We start from the raw sequence: 26,820 nt of genomic DNA on the forward strand, positions 1-26,820 counted from the left end.
ACAAACAATTTATTTAGGAAAATTTGCTCTTTTTTTTTCCTTTCTTTTTTATATTCTTTTATTGCACGAACTGTGATCCGACAAAAACTGACCACAAACTGACTCGACTTGAGATGGATAGTAAGGAGTTATGAAGTGATGAAAAGAGCATGAGGTGGTGAAAAGAAGAACAATCCACTTTTCTGAATCATTAATCTATAGTTAACATATTAATCCAGTCTTAAATAGAACAAAACACATCTTTTTATTCATCCAGAGATCTCTTTTAAATTATACACTCTGTAAAAAGTATCTAAAAGAATAAGAACAGGATATATATTTGAAATACCACAGGCAGACAAACAAGTCTGAGCATAGATCATTGTTTGCTTTTCCTTCAAAATAAGCACACACTGCATTGAGGCGGGTTTTTTGTGTTTGCATCCCGGCCATGCAATATTAAAAGAAACTAATAGGACGAGTGAGAATTAGTCTTCATTCACTCTACTGAAAGTGGAACTACTGACTATATATATATAAAAAGAATATTTTGCATTAGGTAGAATTAACAGCAACTCAGTATGTGAAATATATGAATTATTGCGTGGAATATGGCTGCATAAGAATGTTAATATCAGCTCCACTGTAAAATACAGTCATAGACAGCAACAGGTCTAAGGGATGAGGAAAGCTAAAAAATATCCGTCAGAAAATGCGCCCCGTTTAAAAAAAAAACCAACACAGAAAGTCTTGTCAAGAGAATGTGCTATTACATGGTGAGAGATAGTGCTGCCTCTTTTCGGATGGAACTTACAGGATGAGCTGCTAGTGAAAACTACAAGAGAAATATTTCAATGACACAAAAAGGCACCTTATAAATTCTCCTCTAGCTATTTTCCTTGTGCTTTAAATGGATATTTGGAACATGAAATGATTAATTTGGAAAAATCGAACCACCAGAGAACGTGGTGAGAGCTGTGAAGCTGGAGCCTAAACTCAACTGAAACTTAGGTAATTTATTGGACTTTATATTAACTTCCAATTAATCTCAGCCTATGTTCTGAAGTCCTACATTTGTCTGTTCCTGGATCTGTTTCCCCACAAAAACCACTCTGGTGCTTTTTACATCCCTGTCAGAGATGAACAGTCCTAGCTGCCACAATGGAACAGTAACTGTGCTTTTTTAAACTGTGGATCTTTTGGAATCACAAAAATAGCTTTTAAATAGTCTGCTAGTCTGCATCAGGCCACAGGTATGTATGATAATGTACAAAGGATGGACATAGGCTCTCCCCTAATGTTAGCGACCTTCTTTAATCCCATGTAGATGTTGCAGTAATGAAGCAGAGAGGTGATTGTCTCAGCCTTCTGGAACCTAAAGCCAGTGCGTAGCTATTGAAAGAAAAACAGCCCTGAACACCAGCATACTAGTGTAACGTGCGGAGAACAACTTTTTGTAGGGGAAAAGCATGTTTATGAGTTTCCCTTAAGCAATACAAGACCAATCTCCTCATGTTAATGCAAGATCCTGGACTATAATTTCAAGTTTGCTTTTCTCCTCTAGGCCTCTTGCTTTATACTGCTGGCCAAGATTTTCAAAATTAAAAGTAAACGTCTCAGATGCATCAGTGTTCCTTAAGAGCCTATTTATGGTTTCAAAAAAGATGTTCAGGCAATTAGGAAGTTTAGGACTAGAGAAATGATCATTGCAGTGGCTATTTTAAAAGGCAAAGTTGATAGGATCATTCCAGAAATGAGCAAAAAAGAAAAAAATTCCAGCCATGCTGGATGCTTCCTTGGATCAAACCATAGACAATGAGTTGCAGGTTAGACTTGAATACCAGACTATCTCAACCTGAAACATGTAAATACATATCTATAGTGTGGAGCCAAAACTATATAGCCAAATTGTTTTTTGGCTCTGTAGACAACTTAAAGAAGTCATGTTAAGATTTGTAAGAAAAAAGTTATTTCTTATTCAGTATTCATTACAAATATATGAAGTTCATCAATAAGGTAGAAAAATAATTCACACCCTGGTCACAAACAGAAAATATTTATTTTTAGGGTATTTTATCCAGGGTTGGGGTTTTTTTCTGCAAAAAGCTTTGGGGCTCTGCATACATGAAAGTTTAATTAAATTCCTTTCCTAAAGGCTGCTCTTTATTCCAAAAGGTTATGCCAATGTAATGAGTTTTGGTGCTTAAATTGCTCTGCCAACATAATTACTAGAGTCCTTACTGACCCAGTGGAGAAGGGAAGTGAATCAGCTGTTGGTTAATTGCTTAATGTGTCCTAGCTTTGAAAATATAATGCTTCAACCATTGCACATTAGGGAATGTTCTACTGCCTTTGGTAGACTGAAAGCTGCAAAGCCCAGTCGTGTCGTGTTTTCAGCATCACTACAGTCCAGAATCAGAATCATGGAACAGTTGAGGCAGGAAGCACCTCTGAAGACCAACCCCTTGCTCAAACCACAGTCACTAGAGCATGTTGCTCTGGGCTGTGTTCAGCCTGGTTTTGAATATCTCCATGGATGGAAACTCCACAGCTCTAGGCAACCTGTTCCAGTGTTCAACCACCTTTACAGTAAAGAAGTGTTTTCATATGTTTAAATGAAATGTCCTGTATTTCAATTTGTGCCCATTGACTCTTGTCCTTTCCACACCACTGAGAAGAGTCTGTCTCTGTCTTCTTTATTTCCTACCATTACACTGATCAGATTCCCTCCTCCTTTCCTCCAGGCTGAACAGTCCCATCTCTCTCAGCCTCTACTCATATTACAGATGCTCCAGTGCCTTAATCATCTTCTGGACTCTCTCCAATATGTCCACTTCTTTTTCTACCAGGAAGACCAGAACTGGACACAGCACTCCAGTGGTGACCTCACCAGTGCTGAGTAGTGGGGAAGGATGACCTCCTTCAGGCCACTGGCCACGCTTTTCCTCACACAGCCCTTTGGCTGCTTTAGGCACAAGGGCACGTCATTAGCTCATAATCAGCTTGGTGTCCACCAGGACCCTCAGGTCTTTCTCTGCAAAATTGTTTTCCAGTTGGTAAGCCCCAGTGTGTATTAGTACACAGGGATATTGCTCCCCTGGGGTAGGACTCTGCATTTCCCTTTGCTGAACTTCATGAGGTTCCTGTCAGCCCATTACTCAGTTCCATCATCTAGGCCGCTAATGAAGAAATTGGCCCCAGTACTGAACCTTCACTTATACCATTGGTGACTGGCTGCTAGCTGTGCTGCTGATCACAACCCTTTGAGTCTGGCAGTTCAGATGTTTTTCAATCATCTGCCTCACTGTCCACTTATCTAGCCTACATTTCTTCAAGTTGCCTACGAGGATATTAAGGGAGACGGTGTTGAAAACCCTACTAAAGTCAAGATTAGCAACATGCAGTCTTCTTCTTTCATCTGCTAATCCAGTCACCTTTTTATAGGAGGCTGTCAGGTTGGTCAGGCATGATTTCCCCTTCATAAACCCTTGTTGACTACTCCCAGTCACCTTGTTGTCCTTAGTACATTTGGAAATATTTTCCAGGTGGATCACCTTCCCAGGGACTGAAGTGAGGCTGACAGGTCTGTAGTTCCACAGATCCTCCTTCTTGAAGATTGCAGTGACATTTGCCTTCTTCCAGTCCACAGGAACTTCTGATCACCACAATCTTTCAAAAATAATTGAGAGTGGCCTTGAAATGACATTGGCCAGTTCCTTCAGCACTTGTGGGGGAACTCCATTACCTCTCATTGACATGGATATGCCCAGGGTTTTTTTTGAGGGTGCTGATTGATGGCCACTGAACATGAGCCAGCTTGTGCCCAGGCAGCCAAGAAGGCCAATGGCATACTGGCCTGTATCAGCACTAGTGTTGCCAGCAGGGCCAGGGCAGTGACCATCCCCCTGTGCTCAGCACTGGTGAGGCCGCACCTTGAACACTGTGCTTGCTCTGTGCCCCTCACTACAAGACACTGAGGTGCTGGAGCAGGTCCAGAGAAGCGCAACAAAGCTGGTGAAGGGTCTGGAGCACAAGTCTGATGAGGAACGGCTGAGGGAACTGGGGTTGTTTAGTCTGGGGAAGAGAAGGCTCAGGGGAGACCTCATCACTCTCTACAACTACCTGAAAGGAGGTTGTAGTGAGGTGGGGGTCGGTCTCTTCTCTCAGGTAATAAGTGATAGGACAAGAGGAAACAGCTTCAAGCTGTGCCAGGGGAGGTTTAGATTAGATATTAGGAAATATGTCTTCATCAAAAGGGTTGTCAAGCACTGGAACAGGCTGCCCAGGGAAGTGGTTGAGCCACCATCCCTGGAGATAGTTAAAAGGTCTGCAGATGTGGCACTTAGTGACATGGTTTAGTGGTGGACTTGGCAGTGCTGGGATAAAGGCTGGATTTGATGATCTAGGTCATTCTATGATTCTATGACTCTATGAAATGTTCTCTAACCTGATCCTCCTCCACCGAGTGTCAGTATTTCTTGCTCCAGACTCTCCTATTGCTCTGAGGGCTCTGGGACTCCTGAAGGCCAGTCTTACCAGTGAAGAATGAGGCAAAGGCGGCATTCAATTCAGCTTTCTCTATGTCTTTAGTCACCAGGTCTCCTGCCCCATTCAGAGGCAGGGCCATATTTTTCCTAGTCTTCCTCCTTCTGTTGATGTACTTGCAGAAGCTCTTCTTCTTGTGCTTCGCAGCAGTGGGCTGTGCCTCTGTAAGCAGTCTCACAGGCATTATGTTCCTCCAGTCCTCCCTAGTTCATGACTGTGCCTAAAGGCACAGTCTAGCTGTCAAACGACAGGCATTTCCCAGACCACCAGATGTCTGCTGACTTCAGACAGTTAATGTACACCTTAGATTCCTCCATCTCCCAAAACCTAAATAGTCCTTTTCATTTTCTCTTTTTTTTTTTCAATTTTTCCTGAAAGCTATCTATATTTCTCTCAATTATTTGTGACAATAACAATGTAGGCTTCTGCTATGTGGTGCTCTGATAGTTTCTGATATAATCTGTTTTTATTAATAAGTGCCTGCTCTTTGGAAAATGAAATATTTTTTGGTAATCATCACTGCAGACATCAAATCATATAGAGAAATATAGCTCTGAAGATATCATTAATCCTTGAGCTGCCACACCTGACAAACATAAATATGGTTAAAGGATTCAGAAAACTCATTAATCAAAATACAAGTACTGAAAAAGATTTCCTTTTGCTTTGAAGTATATTGCCCTCGTAACATTGAGAATTAGACCTTCATTCAAGCTTGATGGTGAACACTTCACAAAATAATAGATTTGGAGTATCAAGTTAGAGTTGGATGTTAACAAGGTTTCCACGCTGGTGGAGAACTGCTTCACAGGAATGTGGCTGGCTATATACATCTTTGCTAAACTATCTGGGGACAAGATCTTCAAAAACATATCCTTTCAAACATGGATCTCCCAGATCTTTATTCAAATTCCTAAGAGAATGGCCTAATTTTCAACTGTTGAGAAACCAATTCCTTATAAACTGCTTCAGAAGTCTGTCTGAACATAAAATCACATTTTCATAAAGTACATACGCTCAGGGTAATTTCACTGTTGGTTTAAGCTGACCAAAAATCGTGGCCCTGCTACATCCTCCGCCCCTTCCCTTGGACTGACACCTGAAAGAAAAGAACCAAAGATGTAGCTTGCCACACAAGCACTAATGCTGACAACAGTAAAAGGGCTGGAGTGCTTGCTCAGAGATAGACGGGGGAGGGGAGTGTGTGTCCCTTTTGAGCACCCACAAAGCTCCAGATTGCTTAATGCAACCCCAGTGTTCCCTACTAGGGAACAGAAAGGCAATGGTGGTTTAGGTACTGTAACGGTGAGTATTGCACCAGTGACATAAACAGAACTCCCAATGACTTTGGCCAGTTGGTCCAGTGCTGACCATGTTATCTCAGGAACAGGCAAAAATGCCTGTGTCCCTAGAGCAATTCAGTAATCGCTACCCAACAGCGCAGCTCAAAGCTGTACTGTTCCTTCTCTGAGAGGTGTAAAAGAGGATCAGGGGAAGGGCAAGACACCCCTCAAAAAAAAAAGTGTAGTTTAACAAGGTGGGTCCAAGCCTGCAACCATAAGCAACCCCTATTGCTCATATGTCTCCCATGGTCAGAGTATCTATTGACTACGGTAATCATTTTTAAGCCATATAAAGACAAAGCTCTCCCTTTAAAGACTGTCCAAACAATTGTGTGTGAAACTCTCCAGGTACTCATGGTCTTTGAAGATTCCACCTACAGTACAGATCTCAGTTTAAATTAAACTAAAACTGAATCTGCTTCTCTTTTTGCCTTTCATTTTACCTCTTAAGAAAAAAGGAAATTACAGTACAGGAATTGCATTTCAGCATGAAAAGGCATCTTTCTGCCTTATTCAACAGATCAGAAATTTGAGATTCAATTTATTAGAAATGCTACCCTTTAACCACTCAATGAAGTTTGATTTCATTAACACCTAGGCTTCTCTAGAAAGCTTTGATTGCTGAAATGCATCAAATAAAGAGGCAATAAAGAGGCCTCATGGTATTAATACATTTTTTGGCCAGAAACAAATGGTAAATATTTTCAAAGCTATTATCTGTCATGTTGGATCATATGGAGCCTTGGTATTATGAAAGAATTAAAAACAACCTTTGATTTTACTGAGGTTTGGCTAGTTTACAAATACTATGATCTTTATTAAGGATACCAAATAACTTCAGAGAGATGTGCTCTTATCTTGGTTTGGCAAACTTGAAGTGCTTTCAGATCTCTGGTTTGCCTTCCAGCCAAACCTCGCAATGGGTTTTAATGTTGACAATGCTGCGAAATCACTCATGCCTAAAGTGCAATAACTGTACTTGAAGTAGCCTCATTAAAAAACAGTTTCCACCATACATTTTTTAATCCTTCTTTTTCCACCTTTGAGAATGTGGCACGCTTTATGTAGTACAAGAATCTTACATATTACAAAAACAGGTGGAAAAAACTTAAAGGCTGGATATCCAAAAGAGGCAAAAATCATATATGTCAGCCTCCTGATACTTTATCCCCACTACCTTATTACAGTGGGTTTAGTGTCCACCATGGTACATCATCATATACATGCAATCTCTCCATTTAGCAAGAGTGGCTTTGTTTACCCTACCTGTCCTGCAACCACATTATTCTGTTTCAGCCAAGCTTGGATACTGTAGCATATCCATGACACCTGGGCAATTAATTATTGTCACCCTAAGCATTTCTTGGCAAAGAGCCAGACTGTGGCACACAGCACTATATGGCTCTGTAATTCAATTTACCATGGAAGAAAAGTATCTAATCCTGAGGATTTGACATGAAAGCCCCTCTGTAGCTGCTCAGTCATCACCTATAGGCGACAGCTCTGCTGGTATTGTTAGCAGGACTTCTGATGAGGGAAGATCTCTGAATCTTAATCTGTGTTAATCCCTGACCAAATTCTCACAATAATGCTAAAATAAGGGGTCACTTCACCACATTTGACCCCTTTAAAAGTTTGGGTGTTTTATTTTTAAGTAAGCTATGCATCTGTGCTTTCCCATACTGGGAAAGATTTGAGACGCTTTGAGTCTCATCTTCTGTCTCCATTTTGATAGGGTGCATAGGTGCTACTGCAGGAATGAGATGCTTGCTATCAGCACACAAACTTGGGAGGAGCAGCAGAAGCCCCTGAATCAGTCACACAAATATTTCACACTTGGAGTTCCTCAGAAAAGTAGGTCTCTGACTACTCTAAATCAGGGCAAAGAACCTCAGAAAGCTGAATTCACACAGAACTCCCTCAGAGGAATTACTGTAGGATGTTTCTCAGTGTACCGAACTCCAAATCTGCCTTTATTGGCTCAGTTATGTAATATCTCAGCCCAGTGTTTAAAATTCATACCAAAAAATGCATGCTATGTAATCTGAACCAAGGACCTTCGGCAGTCCCCTTAGCTGTTCCCTGACTCAGTCTATTTCTTTCCCAAGTTGGCAGGTTTTATACTTCATGTCACCGTTCACAAAACTCCGTCAGAGTTGCAGTGTGATTTATTTGTCTGCTGGCTTTATGGAAGCTGTAACCAAAGGTGGTCTGTATGAATGTTTTTGTGATATATTATACCTTCCTACCCCAGGGGTGAGATGAACATTGGTCAAGGAGGAGCGTTTGATTAACCAGATACTTGCAATGTGCTAGAGTGAAATTTGTTATTAGGAAGGTTGTTCTACTTGAGCACGAGACTCATTCTCACCAGAAAAGCACCTTCAGCATTTTTCAGGTATGAAATGAAAATTCACCTCCTGCTCAAATTGCCTGTTTGCCTCCAGAAGAGCTCTCCAGCCTGACATTTTTTCTGGAGGGAAGGGAGGGTGTTGAGAGATTTGGCTACTGAACAGTGCAGTCATCAGCATCCCGAAAGGGCAGGTTCGGGCAATAAATCTAGGATCCCGTTTACCAAATGGCTTCTGGGCACCCTCATCTCAAATGCGTAGCTACTAATTTCAACAGGGCATCCTGGCACAGAGAAAAACTCACAAAATATTCTTTGCTGAGGGGGTCCTCTTGTGAAAGGGGCAAGCCTAGATGAAACCAGAACAAAGATACTGAAAGGGACTGCATCTTTTTTAATGTAAGGCTGCAAGAGCCTGTCGAAAAACCTGCTGAATTATGTCCCTGCTCTGTGTGCTTACTGTGAATGACTGGACAGCATTGGTTTTGTATTGCCAGACACCATTGTCATTTCATGCTAATGACATTATAGTCATGACAAAAGGTGGCTATTGTTGCTCTCTTTCTAGTAAGAGTACCCACAAGGGGAGATAACGTATGTGCTGAAATCCTTGCCCATGAACAACAGAGCTCTCCTGGACACCCTGGCTCTGCCTACACCTAGCCTCCATTTCCCCACAGAAAAGCAATTGCAGGTGAACTGCTACCTTCAGCATTAGAGCTGTGCCAGGAAGCCCAAATCAGTCCGGGGTTCTCATTATGCTGAACATGGTAACAAACGCACGGTAAGAGCCAGCCAGCCTCTGGCCCAAAGATAAAGATTCTAAAGCAACAAAGAATAGGGGAAAAGCAGAGAGCAATGTGAAAGTACTTGCCCAGCACTGCAAAGTGGGTCCAGGCACAAAGTTCAGAACCAAATCTTTTGCAATCCAGTGCCTCTGAATGCAATGTCAGACCTTACAAATGTTTGCATGGTGAACTGTGAAAAGACCTTGCCACACTGGGAATGGCCAAACTACTTACAAGACACAGAACTACTACCCCTGTGCTAAGGAAAGGTTTCCTCAAAAGTCAAATAAACCTCAGTCTCCTTCTCCTGCCCCCAACCAATACGGGATCCCACAAACACACTTTCTTATGGTATCTGTTTTTGTTTACGTTCTGATCATGTTTTAAATGTCTCTTACCAGCCTCCAGAACATACTAAACAATCATGATACCAAAGTAGAAATTAAACTACTACTAAATCTACTGTTGTGATATCAGTAGTTGAAACACTTTCAGTGATGGTTCAAAGGTACTATCATGAACTCTCACACTTGTACATGTGGCTGGAAAGCCAGGACAGAGATAGCAGTGAAATCCTTGCAAATAACAATGGAGAACAGTAGTACATATCTGTAAAATTATAAGTAACCATTGATATCAGTGTATTCTAGCACCAGCACAACACCCCTGAGAAGCTCTATAAGTACAAGTGAAATATTATAATTGTATTGGCTCTGGATGTTTTTGATCAGAATAGTACAATTCTGCTTAATAGACAAGAATATCTGCTTAAGTTATTATCAAATGCAAATACGGAAGATTTCAGCCTATCAAAACTACTTTTAGCTGTATGACAAGAATTTACAATCTTCCTGAAATTTACCAGACTACAAGGTGGTATTACAGTCACCTAAGGAAATGAATGCATAGCTGAGGGGGAAATGTTTTATAGTATCTGATAATACCTCAGGCATTGATAGGACATTTTTGTACAGGTTGAAAATGCATTCTTCATTTTTCACTGACAGCTGGTTAAAGGAGGAATGTAGTGAAAAGTCTATAAAAGCTTTTTTAAAAAAATCCACAACTGAGTAAAACTGCACTTCTGTTTTCCTCCCACCCATGCTAATAAGCAATGTGCAGTTAACAGTATCTTTTGGATTCAGTGCCACATTGGGCTGTAACCACAGCAAGCAGCAAAGACTCTACAGCGCTTCTTGAACCAGGAAAGAATGGGGTTTCACATCTCTTTTTAATACAATAGGGTAGAAATATTGGAGGCAAATTTTTATACAACTTTTTTCCTTCAGCTTGCATGAAGTCTACACACTGCAACTCCAGCAGGCTGGCTTCTGTTCCTTCTCTTCCACTGGAAGATACTTCCTGTAGGTCAGCATAGCTAGTTCTGGAGTCTGTTCTTACTTCTTTTGGCTCCTCCATGTCTGATACTGCTGATCACTGATTCCCATTTGATATATTTTCTTTCCTTGGTCTTGCAATACTGTCCTTATCTCTTTCTTCTCCACATTTGTGCCTGCTTCTCCTACATCTCCTTTGGGAGACTGTGTTCTTTCTTTTTCTAACATTTCCCAGAACAACTGTTTCCTCTGTTTCTAGTGTCTTCTCTCTCCTTCGTCACAACCTGCTCCCATACACTTTCATCTCCTCCTATGACCTCAGCTTCTGTCTTTACATTAACAAGTCACAAAACAGCCTGACAAACCACTCTTCATCCAATCCTACATATTTCTCAGCTTCGCTAACATCTTCTCCTTGATGTCTCAGTGTCAACTTAAACAGATAATGGCTACAACTGATGACTGGATTCTTCAATCCACAATTCTTTGTCAGTAGTGAAGTCCTCACTTTTCTGCTGTAACTCTTTCTCTAACAGCTTCTCCCCCTCTCTAAACCTTTACCAAAAGGAACCTGTACCTTTTCACTTTTTTTTAGTGCTACGCTTTTGAGAGCATCTTATTCCTTTCCATTCACACAAACACAGGTCCTTCTTAAGGTGTCATCTCTCTCATTTCTGACAACCGAGCAAAAACCTGTCTTACTAATGAAGGACTTCCTGCAGGAGTGTCTTCATTGATCTGTTCTTTCTTCCCCTCTTTTCCCACTGCTCCCTCCTTTCTTTGAATGCCTTCATCAGTTTCCTCTGCTCTGACATGAAGTCAAGGTTTATTACACTCAGCCCTTTCAGTAACACTAGTAATTATTTTCCTGCCTTTTTTTTTATATGCTGTTATGCATTTAATCTCTCTCTGAGCTAGTCCATGTCTTTTCTTTAAAGAAAATAAACCCACAGAACTCCTGTAGAGGTTTTCTATCTTTTCTCTTACAGAGCAAATTTGTCTTGTAGACAAAGATATTTGGTGACCTAATTTCCATTAGCAGATTAAATAGCTTTCATACTCTGGTCATTTCTCCTGAAATATTACACTGAATGAGACATGCTTATTATTCCTTTTACCCATGCATCTATGATTTCAGGGTAAATGTATTCTTTCCTCTACAATGTAAGCAGCAAAAATTAATAATAATTAAAAATAGGCTACACAGATTTAAGAGACATATGACCATCAGTGGTCATCAAGCATGGTAATCCAGGTGCACTTTCCCAGAAGCATATAAACTGATAATTGAAGCAAGTTGGAACATTATATTTGCAGAAAGATTCCTGTATACCTGTCTGTTACCTGCTCATATGTTGGACAATGGTTACTGGGTTAATTGGGCATTTGCTCTGCTAAAGTCCCTGTGTTACATCCCTACAGTTCTTATGTTCATGTAACTTAATGGGATAACCAACAAACCTTTCTGGTATTGTTTATGCCCTTTGTCTTATTCCACCCTTATACAAGCCCTTCTCCTTCCTTTATGAGAGGGACTCACTTTGTGAACTCATGTAGACTAGGATCCTATCTTATTTATTGTCTTGAAAACTACCCAGCACTTTCATGGAAACACCTAACATTCTGATTATTAACAACAAGAGAAAAAAAGATATTCTGATGAGAGCAGCAGAACTGCTGCTGGCAGAATCATTTGCAATCCTGATTTCACACATACGACATGCTGTCCTGAACCTCTGCCCCTCCAGGTAAGTATCAGCTGGGATTTTGTTTTGTTTTCCCTTTTCCAATTCTGCTGCAGGCAGTTTACTTTGCAGCTTCCATCCATTAATCTCAAAGTAGTTTTACATAGAGGAATTAATTAAGAATCTTACATACAAGAATTAATTAAGACAGTAGTAGGCATGTTTTATCATCTCCATGTTGCAGATGGGGGAACTGAGGTGAAGAAAGAGTTGCTCAATTCTTTTGCAGAACCGGGAATGTACTTAGGCATATATCATATCCTCTCAACCTGGTGTATAAGAATATCCTTTTTCTCCTAACGCTGTGAGGCAGATATCCAATTTACCAAGTAAAATACCATCAACACGCAGGCCTGTTATTCAAAATGGAAAAGCTTCCCTCAGGCGAATACCTTGGCCAGCCAAATTTCTAAACACATCCTTCTTTCTTATTTCAGACAGAAAGAAGCACGCATCACGAAAAGCAAACTACTGTAACTACTGTGGGATCTGATAACATTTATACTCTTCTAAAGAATCAACCCAATACCTGAAATCTGTAATCTTATCATCCCACTTTAACAGACTCTCCCTCTTTCTCAGCATTCACATGTATACTTCTGTTTGATAAAGAAAGAAATATAAACCTAATGACTGATGATTTTTATCTACAGTTCATAAAACCTTTGCACAACTCAGGCTGTAGTATCATGCTTCTGAAATGCAACAGTGCCACCTTCAGATCATGCTAAATATGACTTTTTCACAAACGATCAGTATGGAAGATGCACAGCAGCGATTTTTCTATTCATCCAAAGTCCTCTTAGAAACCGCAGAAGCACATAGAATTATAGAATTGTTTTAGCTGAAAAAGGCCTTTAAGATCATCAAGTCTGACCAGTACTGCCAAGCCCACCACTAACCCATGACCCTAGGTGCTACATCTACACATCTTTTAAACTGAGAAAGACAAGTACTTCCAGATAACTTACTACCTAGTAACACGGTCTGGATTATTAACTGTATGATATGAAATGGATTAAAAGAAAAAAACCCTAATCAAACCTTGCATTGTGCCTTGTGTTTCTCTAGTAGAGCACTACAAATAATAACAGAGGAATCCACCATTTTCACTGTAAAATATTTCTGCCCAGTTTCTGCTGCGCTTTTGGCTCCTGAAAACTGACAAAGTAAAAGTCTCACATGTATAAACCTGAGTAGAACCTGCACATTCACATACTGAAGCATAAACGTTCAGTGGGAACAGTGGTCCTTTATTTTCATAATAAACATTAAATAAACATAATAAACATTAATAAAGAGCAAATACTACCTTTTAATACCTGGCATATTCATTCTCTAAGCATGAGAATCACAGCATATTCCCCTGCCACGGCAGTATCAACTTGCATCAGACAGAGTAGCACATCAGCTGGGACTTGCTCCTGCTCTGCAACCTTCACATAATTTGCCACCTTCTCCTGAGTCTGCTGGGTCCCAGAGTGAAAGCCAAGCAGCATAACACTGTAAACATGTAGCTGTGTGCATGTATATATGCTAGATACACTATACACATTACATGCTCCACACAGTATGCACTATATCCCCCAAAAGGACCCTGCTCTGAGAGTAGCCTACCAGAAAGAATGACCTCAGGTTGTGTTGCAGCCCCTCCTTGCTATATGAATAGATGCAGGTCTACAACATGACCCGTATACACAGGTATACCTCCTGCCATGTCTCCTTCCTGCAAAGGTGAGACTGTAAATCAAATGTGTATGTTCCATTTTGAAGTTTCTTCTAAACCACAACATTCGTCAGATCCCTTTTACCTTTAACAAAGGTATTTATTTAAAACTGAACCAGCCTGTCATCAAATATTGAAACAGGTAACAGTTTCAGTAAATTCAGTCCTGCTTTAAAAGATTTACTACTACGCAAAAATTGGGGCAATGCTGTTTAAACAAGAACACTTAATTAAATTTACAGTCTCTTTGCTGACATGCTGTATTATGATATTTGGTTTGATTATAATGGGAAAAGCTCATAATTTTAAAATGAAACCATTTGCATTTGTAATTAGCACAAATTCTGAAAGAAGTTAGAACATTTCTGAAGTTAAAGTTTAGGCCTCTCTTATTTTGAATAAAAAATTAATTGTGATACTAGTTCAAATTACATAGATTGGACTGGTAAATAACAAATCAATACAGGTTTGGAAATCAAGGTGGGAATTAATCACTTGTGTTAATTTCTTTGACCTTGTTCTACAATATTATTGAGACAAGAAAGTAAACAGAAAACACTACTCACCCACTGTCATACCATCCATGTAACGCTTGATGATATCAAAGGAATCTCTTAAATTTCCTTCTGTTATGTCAAATATGATATCTGCCTGGTTGGCCGGATATGTAGGTGTGATGGCACGAAGAAAAATAATCTCTGCAAAGAAAGAAAGAATATCATAGAATGTACTGAGAAGTATTTGAAAACATCACTGAAGAACTCGACAGAATTTGATCCAAAATGACTGGTCCTCAAAGCTGATGGACGACAACCCCCTCCCCCACCACTCTCAGTTTGTCCTTTAAAATAGAAAGAAAGAAGATCTGGGGGAAGGGCGGGTTCAGACAGATTTATTTTCTTCTCCTGCACCATCCAAGAATCCCTGAAGCCAAAACACTATTACTTTTAGAGTCCAGAAAGACAACTCTTGGAAACCAGGCAGACTTCGAAAGTCCCAAATAGGACAACACTGAGGATCCACAGGGTGGTCAGGGAAGGGGGGCCAAAAGTATAAACCCCTGAACTCTGATTCCATTATGCAGTTAAAGTATTCCCATTATAAATTAGAGCCCTTTTGAGTATTCGAAAAGAGTTTTAGGTTTAAAAAAAAAAGAAAAAAAAAAGTAAGAGTATCTTAGCCCTTTGTGAGGGGGGTAAGTATTATTATTCTCGTTATTATCCTTGCTCTACAGATGATGTAGAGCATGGGGCTGTAAGAATTCACCCAAGGCCATGCACTGTATTACAGTTTAGGAATGTCTCCTGGGCTTCAGTAGTACTCTCAGATTGCTAGGTCTCATCTCTTTTTATTAAATCGTAAGGATGGACTAATGAGGGAACAGTTTGGGAAGCATCCTGGGCCAAATCCTTAGCTCAGCTGCCAGTACACCTGGTGAAGCTGAAGGGGTGTGTATGGGAGTAGAAGTGGCTATGGGGCATTCCTCCGCTCCCTGTGAAGTAGGGCCAGCCGAGCCCTGAAACAGGCCTGACGCAATCTATACCAGCTCTACAAGGCTAAGTTATTGGTGGTTAAATTGTTCCTATATGAACAAGGATTGAGACGTCTCTTGCCCTTCTCCTTTTGCCTGGTACAGAAGTGAAGAATCAACTTTGGCTTTCATTTAGGACAACTTTATGACATAGCAAGGCTGAGACTCTGCATGCATCAGAAATAGAGATTTAAGCTCTTTAAAACCCCTTCCAAAACAATCCTCCTTTCCTCTGCCACTTCTTCTCCCTCTGTCTGTGCCACACAGCAAGTTGCCGAGTGGTTCATCCTACAGAGAAGCAGGGCTGAAAGCAGTCATCCCACCTATGGATGTGTACGCAATCCCCAGCGAAGCTGCCAGAAAGTGAATACAAATGCCAAGCAGCAAAAATTGGCTCTTGATCTGTGTGTATGTATGTATGTGAACTAAGCAAAGTGAATGTGATTCTTATGAAACTGCAGGACTTGACTTGACTTAAAAACTTGTAGGTGCTGCAGAGGCTGAAGGAACTAAAGAAATACATGAGTGGCCATAAGAGTGCCGCATCTGGGGCTGGAAAATTCACTTCAGATGACTGGACAGGTACTCACTTGGATACTTTTTGAGAATCCTAGCTTAGAAACTTCCTGTCCAGTCCTTGAAATTTCCCTTCCTTTATTCTATATTTTAGAAAACAACATTTATTTGATAGGTCAGCAATTAGCAAACTACAGTATTAGTATATTCAATAGAATATACTTTGTGATTAATGTTTGCAGATAGATAAAGGCTATATTTTTGGAACAAGTCACCTGCCGACAGCGAACAACAGACCATAAACAGATGAGAGGAATATAATAAGTACCTACCTCCTATGCAAAATCTGCAAAAAGGAAAAAAACAAGTCATGGGGCACACAGCTATTACGTGAGTAAATGTGGTACCTGGGAATTCAGACTCACTATTTCGTTTCCTGGGAAGCTATATGAGTTAGAGCTCTGAATTACTTTCTCGGTCCTGTAAAATTAAAACTCCTGGATATCGAAGGTTTTAATTAAATGAATAGTACATTGTAATTTGGAACTGTGCAAACATTTTACTGCACCGGTAGCTTGTCTGGCTTTAGGCAACGATTTCTGGTGGAAGTTTTATATGTTGTAGTCTACTAAATGGAACAAGGAACAAACCACTTACCTTCAGGTCTTGTAAATTCTCTGAACGTGGGCAGTGAAATGACAGTGTGGGAAATTGTGTGGACTGGATCCAACACACAGTTGACATCATTAGGTCGACAAGACTTAATGCAACGAATAGTATCTGTCTTTTCAAGTCTGACGCTAAGAGAAACGAGAGAGAGATATGCATGTATATTCTGAAAATGAATTACTTCTTTGTGTTTTGTCACCTGGGGAGCTAGAAACTATAATCGATAGAAGTGTCCATTCTTCACCTCAAAAGCTGGAACTGCTGGATCACTGAAAAACTTGGCTTGGCTAGGAGTTGCGGTCAAAACTCCCTCAAACCTAGTTCTTCAAGTCGGACATGAGAAAACAGGGAGAACTGTAGAGCATAAGATGCCATGCAAAATCTCTTCCCAAGTACAAACAGGACCAAACAACTAGGCCCAGATCTTCAGCTGCAGTGTACTGGCATGGTCTCACCAATTTCAGTGGAGCTGCACTTACTTGCACAAGCCTTTTTGCACTCCATGTGGTATCAGCCATATAAAGAAGAAACAATTCCCACTCTGGCAATCTGGCAGGATATACCTGAAGGGCCAACTTTCTTTCACAATTTCCAGTGCAAAAAGAGCTAGAAAAGCCTCTAGGTAGTAATTTTTTTTTTTTTTCACATGCCCCCTTTCCATCTCAACTGAGAAAACAGAGAGGAACGGAAACTGGGAGTGGAAAAAAGTTAACCACATTATTTAAAACCTCAAAGATTGAATTCTGGGTTTGGGGAAATGGTAAGGGTCATTTCATATTCCATCTCAACCAGCTGCTCATTCGTCCTTGAAAGTCTATTAAAAGTTAAATGACGACTTCTCACCCTTGTCCACTAGAGTGAATTTAAAGTCACTTACAGTTCAAGAACTTCACACAATACTCGGTCTGTGTTCATGAGAGATGAAAGGGCTATGCTGGGACTTACAATGTGACTAAGCCCCACAAATGATCTCAACTTTGACCTGCCCATTTCTTCATATTTCTAAGTGGAAAAAAGAAAAGACTGCAGTGTCAGAGGGGGGGAATTAAAAGATTAAAAGGAAGAAAAATTCACTGAGTAAAAGGGAAACAAAAATGGAAGCTTTAGTTTGTCAGATACATCTAGAAACAAATGGTTCTTGCTCTTTTCAAAATGTGTCACCCAAGTCCACACCTACAAGCCATCTTTTTTCAGATGTTCAAAGGGACTTTATGGCTCTATTAACAATAAATACATCAGTAACTTCTTATTACATGCTACCCACATTTGCTCATGAAAGAAAACAAAGCCAAACAAGCTGATATTGTATGAAGCTAAAATAAAAGAGAAAACATGAATCAACATTAAGGAAATCATGCGTCAACAGATGTGAACTTGCGTAGTCCACAGGAAGGCAATGAAACTGCCTTAATTTACACCAGCTGAGTCTGGCTTGTTATTCTCACTCTGTAGTTGATGTTTTGAGACTGGCCAGGAGATAGAGGCCAGGAGAGACATTTTACTTCCCACTGTTACCTGGGTACAAAATTTCATCATTTCCTAGACATCTCACAGAGAACAGAATAGGGCTTTCTGCTGAAATGCTTCATGCTGGTCATTTCAGAACAAATTAATTATGGATATATGGACATAATAGTCTGACTTACAGTAACAGATTCCATTCCCTTATTTTAGACCTCAGCTGCCAAATTAAGAAATGACTTCCAGCTAGCTGACCCTCATGTTTGTGAAATAAGGGTCAGCGAAATTACATGGTCTAGTTTCAGCACAATATAGTCTATTTCAAAATACATAACAAATAGAATTGAGGTAAAATGTGCATCACTCATGTTTGTTTCCCTCTCTACCCCTTTTTTTTTTTCCCCTGGCTGCATATCAAGGACTTTAGGAGACATTTACATCTATACAGCCATACAAAAAACCACTGCATCTTTCCTCAGGATCCTGCTGAGCTGGGGTCACAAGAGCCAAGTCAGACTGATTTTACTTCCAATAACATGTTTACAAATTCTGGAAAAGGTCTGCAAAATTTTTTCTCTTTGCATTACATAACAAATAACTATAGCATCATCTAAAGATTTTAGGGACACCAATAAACAGTAGCTTGCATAACTCACGTTGGAAAGTTATTACTAATGAAGTACTACTGGTACAATACACACAGCATCCTAAATTTTCATAGCTGTATTTAGATAATAGAATTTATATGCAGAAACACTGGTGGGAGTGTCTGAAGCACTCAGCATTGGTCTGCCTTTGCTCCTTCCCAGGAAAAAAAGGGAGCTTTACTCTTGCCTTCAGCTGGAACAAAATTTGGCAAATACAAACATTTCTGAAACTCTCATCCAACAGAGCCAGGAATTTAAGATGAAGTTCTAAGACTTACATTTATAATTCTCCCTTCTGATTCACTGGAGTAAAGCATTCTGACATGAATTAGGTGCCCTGCATACTGAAAGGGAGGATCACAATGATCACAAGTGATTTGTGTTAGTTCTTTACTAAAACTAATTTCTAGATCCATCCAGCTTGTAACCATACATGTTACAGACAAATGTTTGTCAGCTCTATTTTTTTTTGCACCGTTTCTCTCTGCTCTTACAGATCCCACAACCTTTTTCTTTTTTGCATGCTCTGTCCATACTACTAAATTTGAGTTTGTGCTTTCATTTTCCTCTGCCTAAATATTTGTTCTCTGATCACCTTTCTTTTGATATCCCTTCTAATTGCTTCAGCATATCCAAAGTACAGTTGGGTAACACTTTGTTCTCTCACTGCTTTGATGTCCCATTTTTAGACATCTTCTGGAGCAATTTCTTTGACTACTAGCATCTATTTCAAATCCTCTTATTTGCTATTAATGATGTGCTCTGATGTCAAAATACTTTTAAATTTTATCTTTACACATCATCTTTACATTTGATCTTCTGATTAGCTGACGTTTTCCTTTCTGCTCATGTGCTTCTATAGTAGGGACTGTGAGTGACAAAAGTTTCTTCCTAAGTGCTGAGAAATGTCTTTATTCAAATCTTTCCTTCAAGTTTTCCTCCTCCAACAAAAATTGCAGCTCTGGAGCTGGTGCCTCTTCCAGGCCTTTTTCATTTAAAAGAGAAAAAAGTTAAGAAACAGTTCAGTTGCTCTAATTATTTTGCAAATAATCCTCTCCTGAACATAAGTTTTTCTTTTTTCTTGGGTCCCGGTGTAATTTCTTTTCATATTCTCTCTTGGATTCAATTAGTAAGTTCTTTGGACCAGGAGCTGTGATTTCATTTTCATTTGGAAAGAACCATGCACAAAAATGACACTGCATAATTGCATACATGTTCTTGAAAGTTCCAGCCACACTGCAGCATTAAAGCACCTAATACAGGAGAATCTGAGCTTCATGTTCTTGAATTACTTGCTAAATACAATAAATATGGTAACATTTTACAATACTGAGGGCCAAATTCTCACACTCCCTTCTTTTCCTGCCAAACAAATATATATTAATGCTTGCAAAAATTAAGTTTATTTTTGAATCTTTATCCTACTTAATTACGGCCTCATAATGAACTGGTAGCCAGAAGGCGTTTATATACGAGCATCTTCTGTGGCGGTAAGAAACCCCATTAGTTCAAGTAGCACGGGCTTGTGCTTTCAATATTTAAAACTGGGACTCTATCCCCACTGGCAACTTCTGGCAGCTTCATAAGTATGTGTCAACAGACTTATTAAACATTGGCATTCCTGGTGAGACTTGTACTCCTGTCAGCCAGCTGGGATAAACTTTGCCTTAGGGAACATGTAATACTCTGGCAGAGTGCTGCGATCATGCCCCAATCTAGTCCTTGGCTGATGATGAGCCCAAGAGCCCGCAGCTTACAGCTAATAGAGTAATTCCTTGTGTTCAGGTGATTAAGGCTTGTGATCTTGGCTTAGAATGTTTGCAGTTTCTAACCTTGTACCTTGCCTGTGTCTTCTGTATTTATTTGGTGAAGCATTTTTGTTTTCATATGTGGATTATTCTTCATCTATGGACTGACTATTCTGCCTATGTACCAGGCAGCAGAGATATCTGAGCCCAGGATTGTGCAAAGAATACTGATTTTTAGATCATACCTCTGGGACTGAGCTTTTAATATTTGTTAATACAAGGACTGAAAAGTAAAATAAAACCTTTTCCAGCTCACAAAACAAAAGAACTCGGAAGAAATTCCAGTTGTATTCTTGATTGCACAGAGGTGAATGAAGAAAGTTGTAGAAGTAAAGGAAGAAAGATTTGGATATCAGAATTCTGGCAGGTCTTTTAGGGCTGCTAGGGTTTGGTTGAGATTTTTCGGGTAGTGGTGGTGGGTAAAGTCTTTAATATTAAATATTTATCAGCTTTGGTACAGAAGTTGGAGAGAGACGAACTAAATATCTTTTTCACGTCTCAGGATATTGCCTGTGAAATAAAAAGGAGCTCTCAGCTGGTAGCTGAATGCTGTTAGGAATTTCATTGCTGTTTTCCCATCACTGGTTTTTCAATTCAGTGGAAATTCCACAGAAAAGAAGCTGAAAAATCTCAAAAATAAATGTTCTTTAGAAGAGATTCTCTTTTGTACCATCTTTAAAAGTTAGAACTGGGATCTCTACCTGGCGGGAATCAGCACAAGCTCACTGGCTACAACAGAGCAATGATAACTACTGCAGCTTAAGAATCTGGCTCCTCATTTTCAAAGCCACTTGTGTGCTGGGGCACCTCTGAGGTCCTAAGGGCCGAAGTTACATCCTTTTAATAGATTTTCAGAAAATGCACCAAAAATTTGCCTCAGAAATGATGAAACTCTCTAAAGATGTCTCAGTTGAGACAGCTCAAATTATGTACCCATTTTATTTCAAAAATTTAGACCTAAACATATGCAGCTGTGTATCATCAAATGAGACCAACTCCACTACCGTGTGAAGTAAATGAATGGTTTTCAGTCCTCAGTATACTCAGGCAATAAGCTCTTGGACACCTGTTTCTGCTTTTTATAATGATGCAGAGTACCTGTAAGAATCTCCTCAAATTGAGATGTTCAGTTATGAGGGAAAGCGAAGAACTATAATGATGATGGCAAATAAAATGCAAGTGCAGCATGCAACAGATGAACTAAAACTTTATTAAAATTGGGAAATAAAAGCTACTCTTAAAAGAGAAAATGTAGCCACTGATGCTTGTAAGTTAGGGATCAAAGCTGTGCAGAGACAAAGATAAAAAGTTTGGCAATAAATGTGTTGACAGTTCCATGGCGGAAAAGTTGCATTTGAATTGTCAGAAGAAGGTCTCTGGGCTCTGTGATTTGCCGCTGCATGACCACAATGCCACTGTGGTTGTTCACTTTTTTTGTGGTGAAAAACCCCTCCTGGTTCCCGCTGATGATGGACAGCAGAATTTTATCCCCAGGGACAGCATTGGAAGGGCCCATGCGGAAAATGTCGGTGGGTACTTGAATGTTGGTAGGAAAAGAGAGGTGATAGTAGGTTATTCTCAGAGGCAGGCTCTGGCACTCCTTATTTTCATTACAAGACAAGCGCTCACAGCGACTGCAAGAAAAGTGAGAACACAAGACAAGAGGAAGATTAGCGTACATTTAGCAAGCGTGATAGGAGAGCAAGGGCAGTGGGGGTGGGAAAAGATATCTTGATTTGCATACTGTATCCATTCTTCAGCCTCGCACCTCAGTCATATTGTAAATGGGCATTTGTTAAATAAGGATGAACTTGTCTGTAGCAGGTGCTTTTGGAGAAGCATTGCCATTTTCAGAAGTGCTGCCTTTTATTTGCACGCACAGACGGAATTAGTCTGGCACCTCAACGTGGGTGAGAGACTATTTGCATTTAGATTGGCTAAGCTCTTCCCAGGATGAACATTGCCTCCCTCCTCCCCCAGTTTTATTCTTTTGTTGATTGGACATTCGTTAAATAAAGGAATAGTTCCTAAGTGGTGAGTTGACTGTGTCCTACTTGGCATGTCTGGCTGGATTTTAAGACTGAGCAAAGTATTCTGAAAACCACAAATATACAAAGAGTCAGTCTTTCTGAGAGAGAAGAGGCACTTTAGATACTGCACTACGTATGTTCATCATCCGACAGCATACAGAGGAATGTAAAACTTTTTTCCAACACCACCTGTATGTTAAGGTTTATTGACTTTGAAGGAAAACCTTACTCCTCTTGATTTGGCACAGTATTGCTCTGTGCTGCCAGGAGAGACAACATGGATCAGTCTTAACACCCATCTAGGAAAGCACTGAAAGCAAGATCCGACAGCCTGAAGTCTCCATCATGTGACCTACACATTCAGTCCACTCTTATGCAACCTTGAGTTACAGGAATGATGCTGGTGAGTAAGAAAGTTGCCCTTTGCTGTTTCTTTCCCTTATGACGAGGCATTGTATTACAGTGAAAAATCTAGAGAACTAAGAAGAAATCTCCCATACAGGCTGAAAGTGAACAACGAACGTCAGCACTAGAAATCATGATTTGCATGGAGAGAACAATCTCCTCCCTTTTTATTACTGAGAACTGTGAAGTTTATCCAGTAGACTACTGCACAGACAGGTATGAGCATGAAAGTCACTGCTATTAAAAAATGTTGTAGTCTACCAGCACATTAATGGAGATCTGACATGTCATGATACCTGATGGGTTTGAGAAGTGTTTGAAGAATTGCATACAAGGAGAGTTTATATGAATTTCAGATTAAAGATATGCCCAACACCACATTCAAGTTGTGGTGAACATCCTCTCAAGACAAGCGCGTGGAAGTAGAGGTAGACATGATGATCTCACTTGGATGTTGACTTTGCAAAATTTGGGGATGATGAGGTTGTGCGTTTAGCTCCAAACTTGCCTCATGCACAACTACGACTCAAGTAAGTTATGTACAAAAGCCTCCACTCAGAAGCAATATTAAGTTCACAGGCTGAGGCTTTAGAACCTAAACTATTTACTTACTTCTTTACTAACAAATGCTCCAGCATGAAAGCCTGGCTTGCTTCTTGCTACCTCAAGGAAATGTGAGTGCCCATTTCATTTATTTTATTTTGACATGTGAAATTGAGCTCCTATCAGGAGTATCTGGTATCAACAGAACTGTAGCTCATAAGCAAGCCCCACTTTGTTGCCAGTGCATCATGACTTGAATTCCAGAAGCTTTTCATTATATGCAAAATAAGCACTTTCAAAAAGAGTAGTTGAAAGCACCCTTAGTTCTTCAGTTAATGTGTTCTATATTTTCTTTTAATACCACTTGCAAATGAAAGTACAAAGCAATTCTTTGAAGACTTAAATGCATTCTTAATTTTATTCATGTATGTAAACAGCATGCACAAGTCTTCACAGGATGACCGGCTAATTAGGTGTGGATACTGGAATATTTTCAGGTATAGCAAGTTCTGCATTCTTTTCTGAAATGTCATCAATAACTCCACTAAGGAGAATTACTTAGTTTTGCTGAAATCATGAAGCAAGTCAAGACAGTTAATTTCTTAGTTGGAAATGTTTTCTTCATGTAAATCTTTTTGGAATCATGTACCTGCTCATGAGTACTTACGTGCTCATAAAGATGCCCTGAATTATTCTTTTGTAAAAGTAAAATACATTTTATAATAATAGCTAGATTTTTTAAGAGACCAGAACCCCAAAGCTTCCAGTTTCCTAATAACAACTTTCTGAATCAGGAGAATGTCCTGATTCAAAAAGTTATTTGTGGAGACAGATGTGCCTGCAGCTAGAAGCTAGAATTATTCAGAATTCATCATCTTGTACCATATTCTTTGGTGGTGCACACTACACACTGAACACTTCATTATAGGTTTAGTTACTGTTCACTAACTGTTTCATCAAATAACCACAAAGGAGAGATAGCAAATATTACTGCTTTCAAGAGCTGGAGTTCATTCTGGGGTCATGCACCACAAAGGCAATAAGCAATGAGCATTTAAATCCCAGTGTACCCTTTAGACCTTATTTAAATGCTTCCCTTCAGTGGGCAGAAGAAAATCATAAGGCGAGGGAATCCAACAACCTGCTGATAGTGAGTGAGCAGCCCAAGACCCGGGGTGCTGCTCCAGCTCCATGGCATCTCAGGACGGATGAGGTCGCCATACAGCCACCATACCCTGCCACCACACCGTGTCGCTGTGGGAGAAAGCACAGGGGACCCAGCGAGAGAAGGGGAGTGCGGGGGAGGCAGCAAGATGCTAACAGAGAAACCCAACCCAGGGCGCAAGTAAAACATGCTCTGCTTTGCAGTGAGGTGGATTTATATACATCTTTGCATACGTCTGCAACTAGGCACATGAGCTAGAAAAGTAAGCACATGCTGCTGCTAAACATTTCTTCCTGAATTTGTTCCTGCTTATTTTAGCTCACTCGCTACTCTGTTCTCGTACATTTGATTTTGCAGCTGAAATACTGGTTTCAAACAATTACTCATAGTTTGAATTTCATATACAAAACACCGGTTACTCATAAAGGAAAACTACCAAAACTAGAGAGATTCCATTTTAGATAATGAATACAACATTTCCTAATGGAGAAATAAGAACAAAATATCTTCTGCCTTCCCTCCTGCTAATTTCTGAGCCTGGTTTTCACTCCTTTGTGCCCAAAAGAGTTGAGTGGTATGCAACAATTCCTCATGTGCTGAAGAGACAAGAACTTTTTATTAGCAGGATTTATGGCTTTGTAATTTACTTCATACATGGAAACCATCTCAACATGCTGAACAACTAAGCAAGTCTTATTACCAAACTATATGCTACGCATGTCTGAAATTCAACCCTGTAGATTTCCAGAGCTATAACAACCTTCCAGAACTCCTACAATATACTCCATTACAAAGGCACTTGCTCATGCTATCATTAATCTGTATTTCTTTTCAGTAGGTTGCACCACACCTTCAGGCCCATCAGCCAGGTGAGCCATCAGCCAGGCTGTATCACCACATCATGGATCTCTACATTGATGTTAATAGAGCAGCTGTGTAGAGAAGATGGATTTTGTCTTAGACCAGAACTTAAAGGGAATGAAACCAGCTGATGGTTGGTTTTCACAGATATTTCTTAAGCAGAGAAGAATCTGGAGTTCCACTTCAGGCCCACACAGGAATACAGTATTCAGCAGTACAGAGACAGGATGGACAACCCTGCGTGTCCCTCCAGTCTGGAGCTGGAAAGTCTCAAGGAGTTTTCAAGCCATACAAGAGACAGATCCATTTTCATTTTGCCCTCAGCACTGAGCCTTTATGTTTTATCCCTGTCTCCTTCATCTGTCCTTCCCAGCCTGGCTCCTTCTTCTTACCCCCCTTCCTTGCCTACTACCCTTCCTGCTCACTCAAACATTTCTCATCAGGACTGTCTTCTCAGCCAATCCTCCTTTTCTTGCTCCACCCTCTCCTTGCTCACACTTGGTTCTCTCAGCTTCTAGCTCACAGCTCTAGTCCCAAAGCATACACCCCTTCCCTCAGGATCTTTATGCAGCCATCCCAAATTATTCTTTGTTCTGATGTTTTCATCCAAATCTGGCTCTTGACTCCTGTGACAATCATAAGCTCTTGACTCCTGTGATTTATTTCCCCCTTGTCTCTAAAATTTTTACCCAATTTTACCTTCTACTCCTCAAGCATCACCCAGGTTCATTCTCCTTACCTGGTCATACCTTCAGATCCTTCCCTCCCTGCATTCAGCTTCCTTATCCCTAAGTATGCCTTTCCTTCTTACCAAGTTGGCTCTTCTCTCACCCATGCTAGAAACAGCTTTCTTATCCATGGATCTGGCTGATCTTTGAAAGCACAGAAGAAAGGCTCTGGCAGTACCTGGCCCAGGTCAGACAGGAGCTGACATTATGGGGAAAATCAATCTCCTTTCCTGTGGCAGGCTCAGCCAGTCTGTAAAGTCGGTACCTGAACATTTTATACTGCTTTAAACAGGTGCAAGAAGCTCAGGTCTGATAAATCAGAAGACAATCGTTTGTTGCTTTTGTCTTAAACACACAAAACAATGTGTTTCTCCCTACGCTTGTTCTTGGAAATGAGCGAACTGCTTTTGCTGAAATTTGCCAAAACTTGAGCTCAAATCAGATACTTGACATGTAAAATGTCACCATTGGTTACGTTTTGGCAAAATTCTAAGCAGTTAAAACCAGGTCCCAATAATGAGAAGCAACAGGTAATCTTAATAATACGCAGACATGTCTAGAATATAAAAATATTTCCCAGTCTGGCTCAATGCAGCACACATTTCTGACACGCTGCCATAACCACTTCTTTATCTTTTCTACT

At 40.1% G+C, this 26,820-nt stretch overlaps 1 protein-coding gene across 3 annotated transcripts in view; it reads right to left on the reverse strand.

Moving 5' to 3' along the window:
• FBLN1 (fibulin 1) overlaps positions 1-26,820 on the reverse strand; it is an 83,307-nt gene that overhangs the window by 9,019 nt on the left and 47,468 nt on the right. Inside the window, exons 15-17 of one of the 3 annotated variants that reach the window (XM_030479881.1) lie at positions 16,518-16,660; positions 14,380-14,511; positions 5,534-5,623 (exon numbers count right to left, since the gene is read on the reverse strand). In XM_030479881.1, the coding sequence (XP_030335741.1) occupies positions 5,553-5,623; positions 14,380-14,511; positions 16,518-16,660 (346 nt within the window). In that variant the 3' untranslated portion in view covers positions 5,534-5,552. Of the gene's footprint in view, positions 1-5,533; positions 5,624-14,379; positions 14,512-16,517; positions 16,661-21,635; positions 22,080-26,820 lie in introns of those variants that run through there. The other 2 variants (XM_030479879.1, XM_030479880.1) reach the window with 2 other exon arrangements.

This window comes from Strigops habroptila, chromosome 3 (genome assembly GCF_004027225.2).
Source record: "Strigops habroptila isolate Jane chromosome 3, bStrHab1.2.pri, whole genome shotgun sequence".
Lineage (NCBI taxonomy): Eukaryota > Metazoa > Chordata > Aves > Psittaciformes > Psittacidae > Strigops > Strigops habroptila.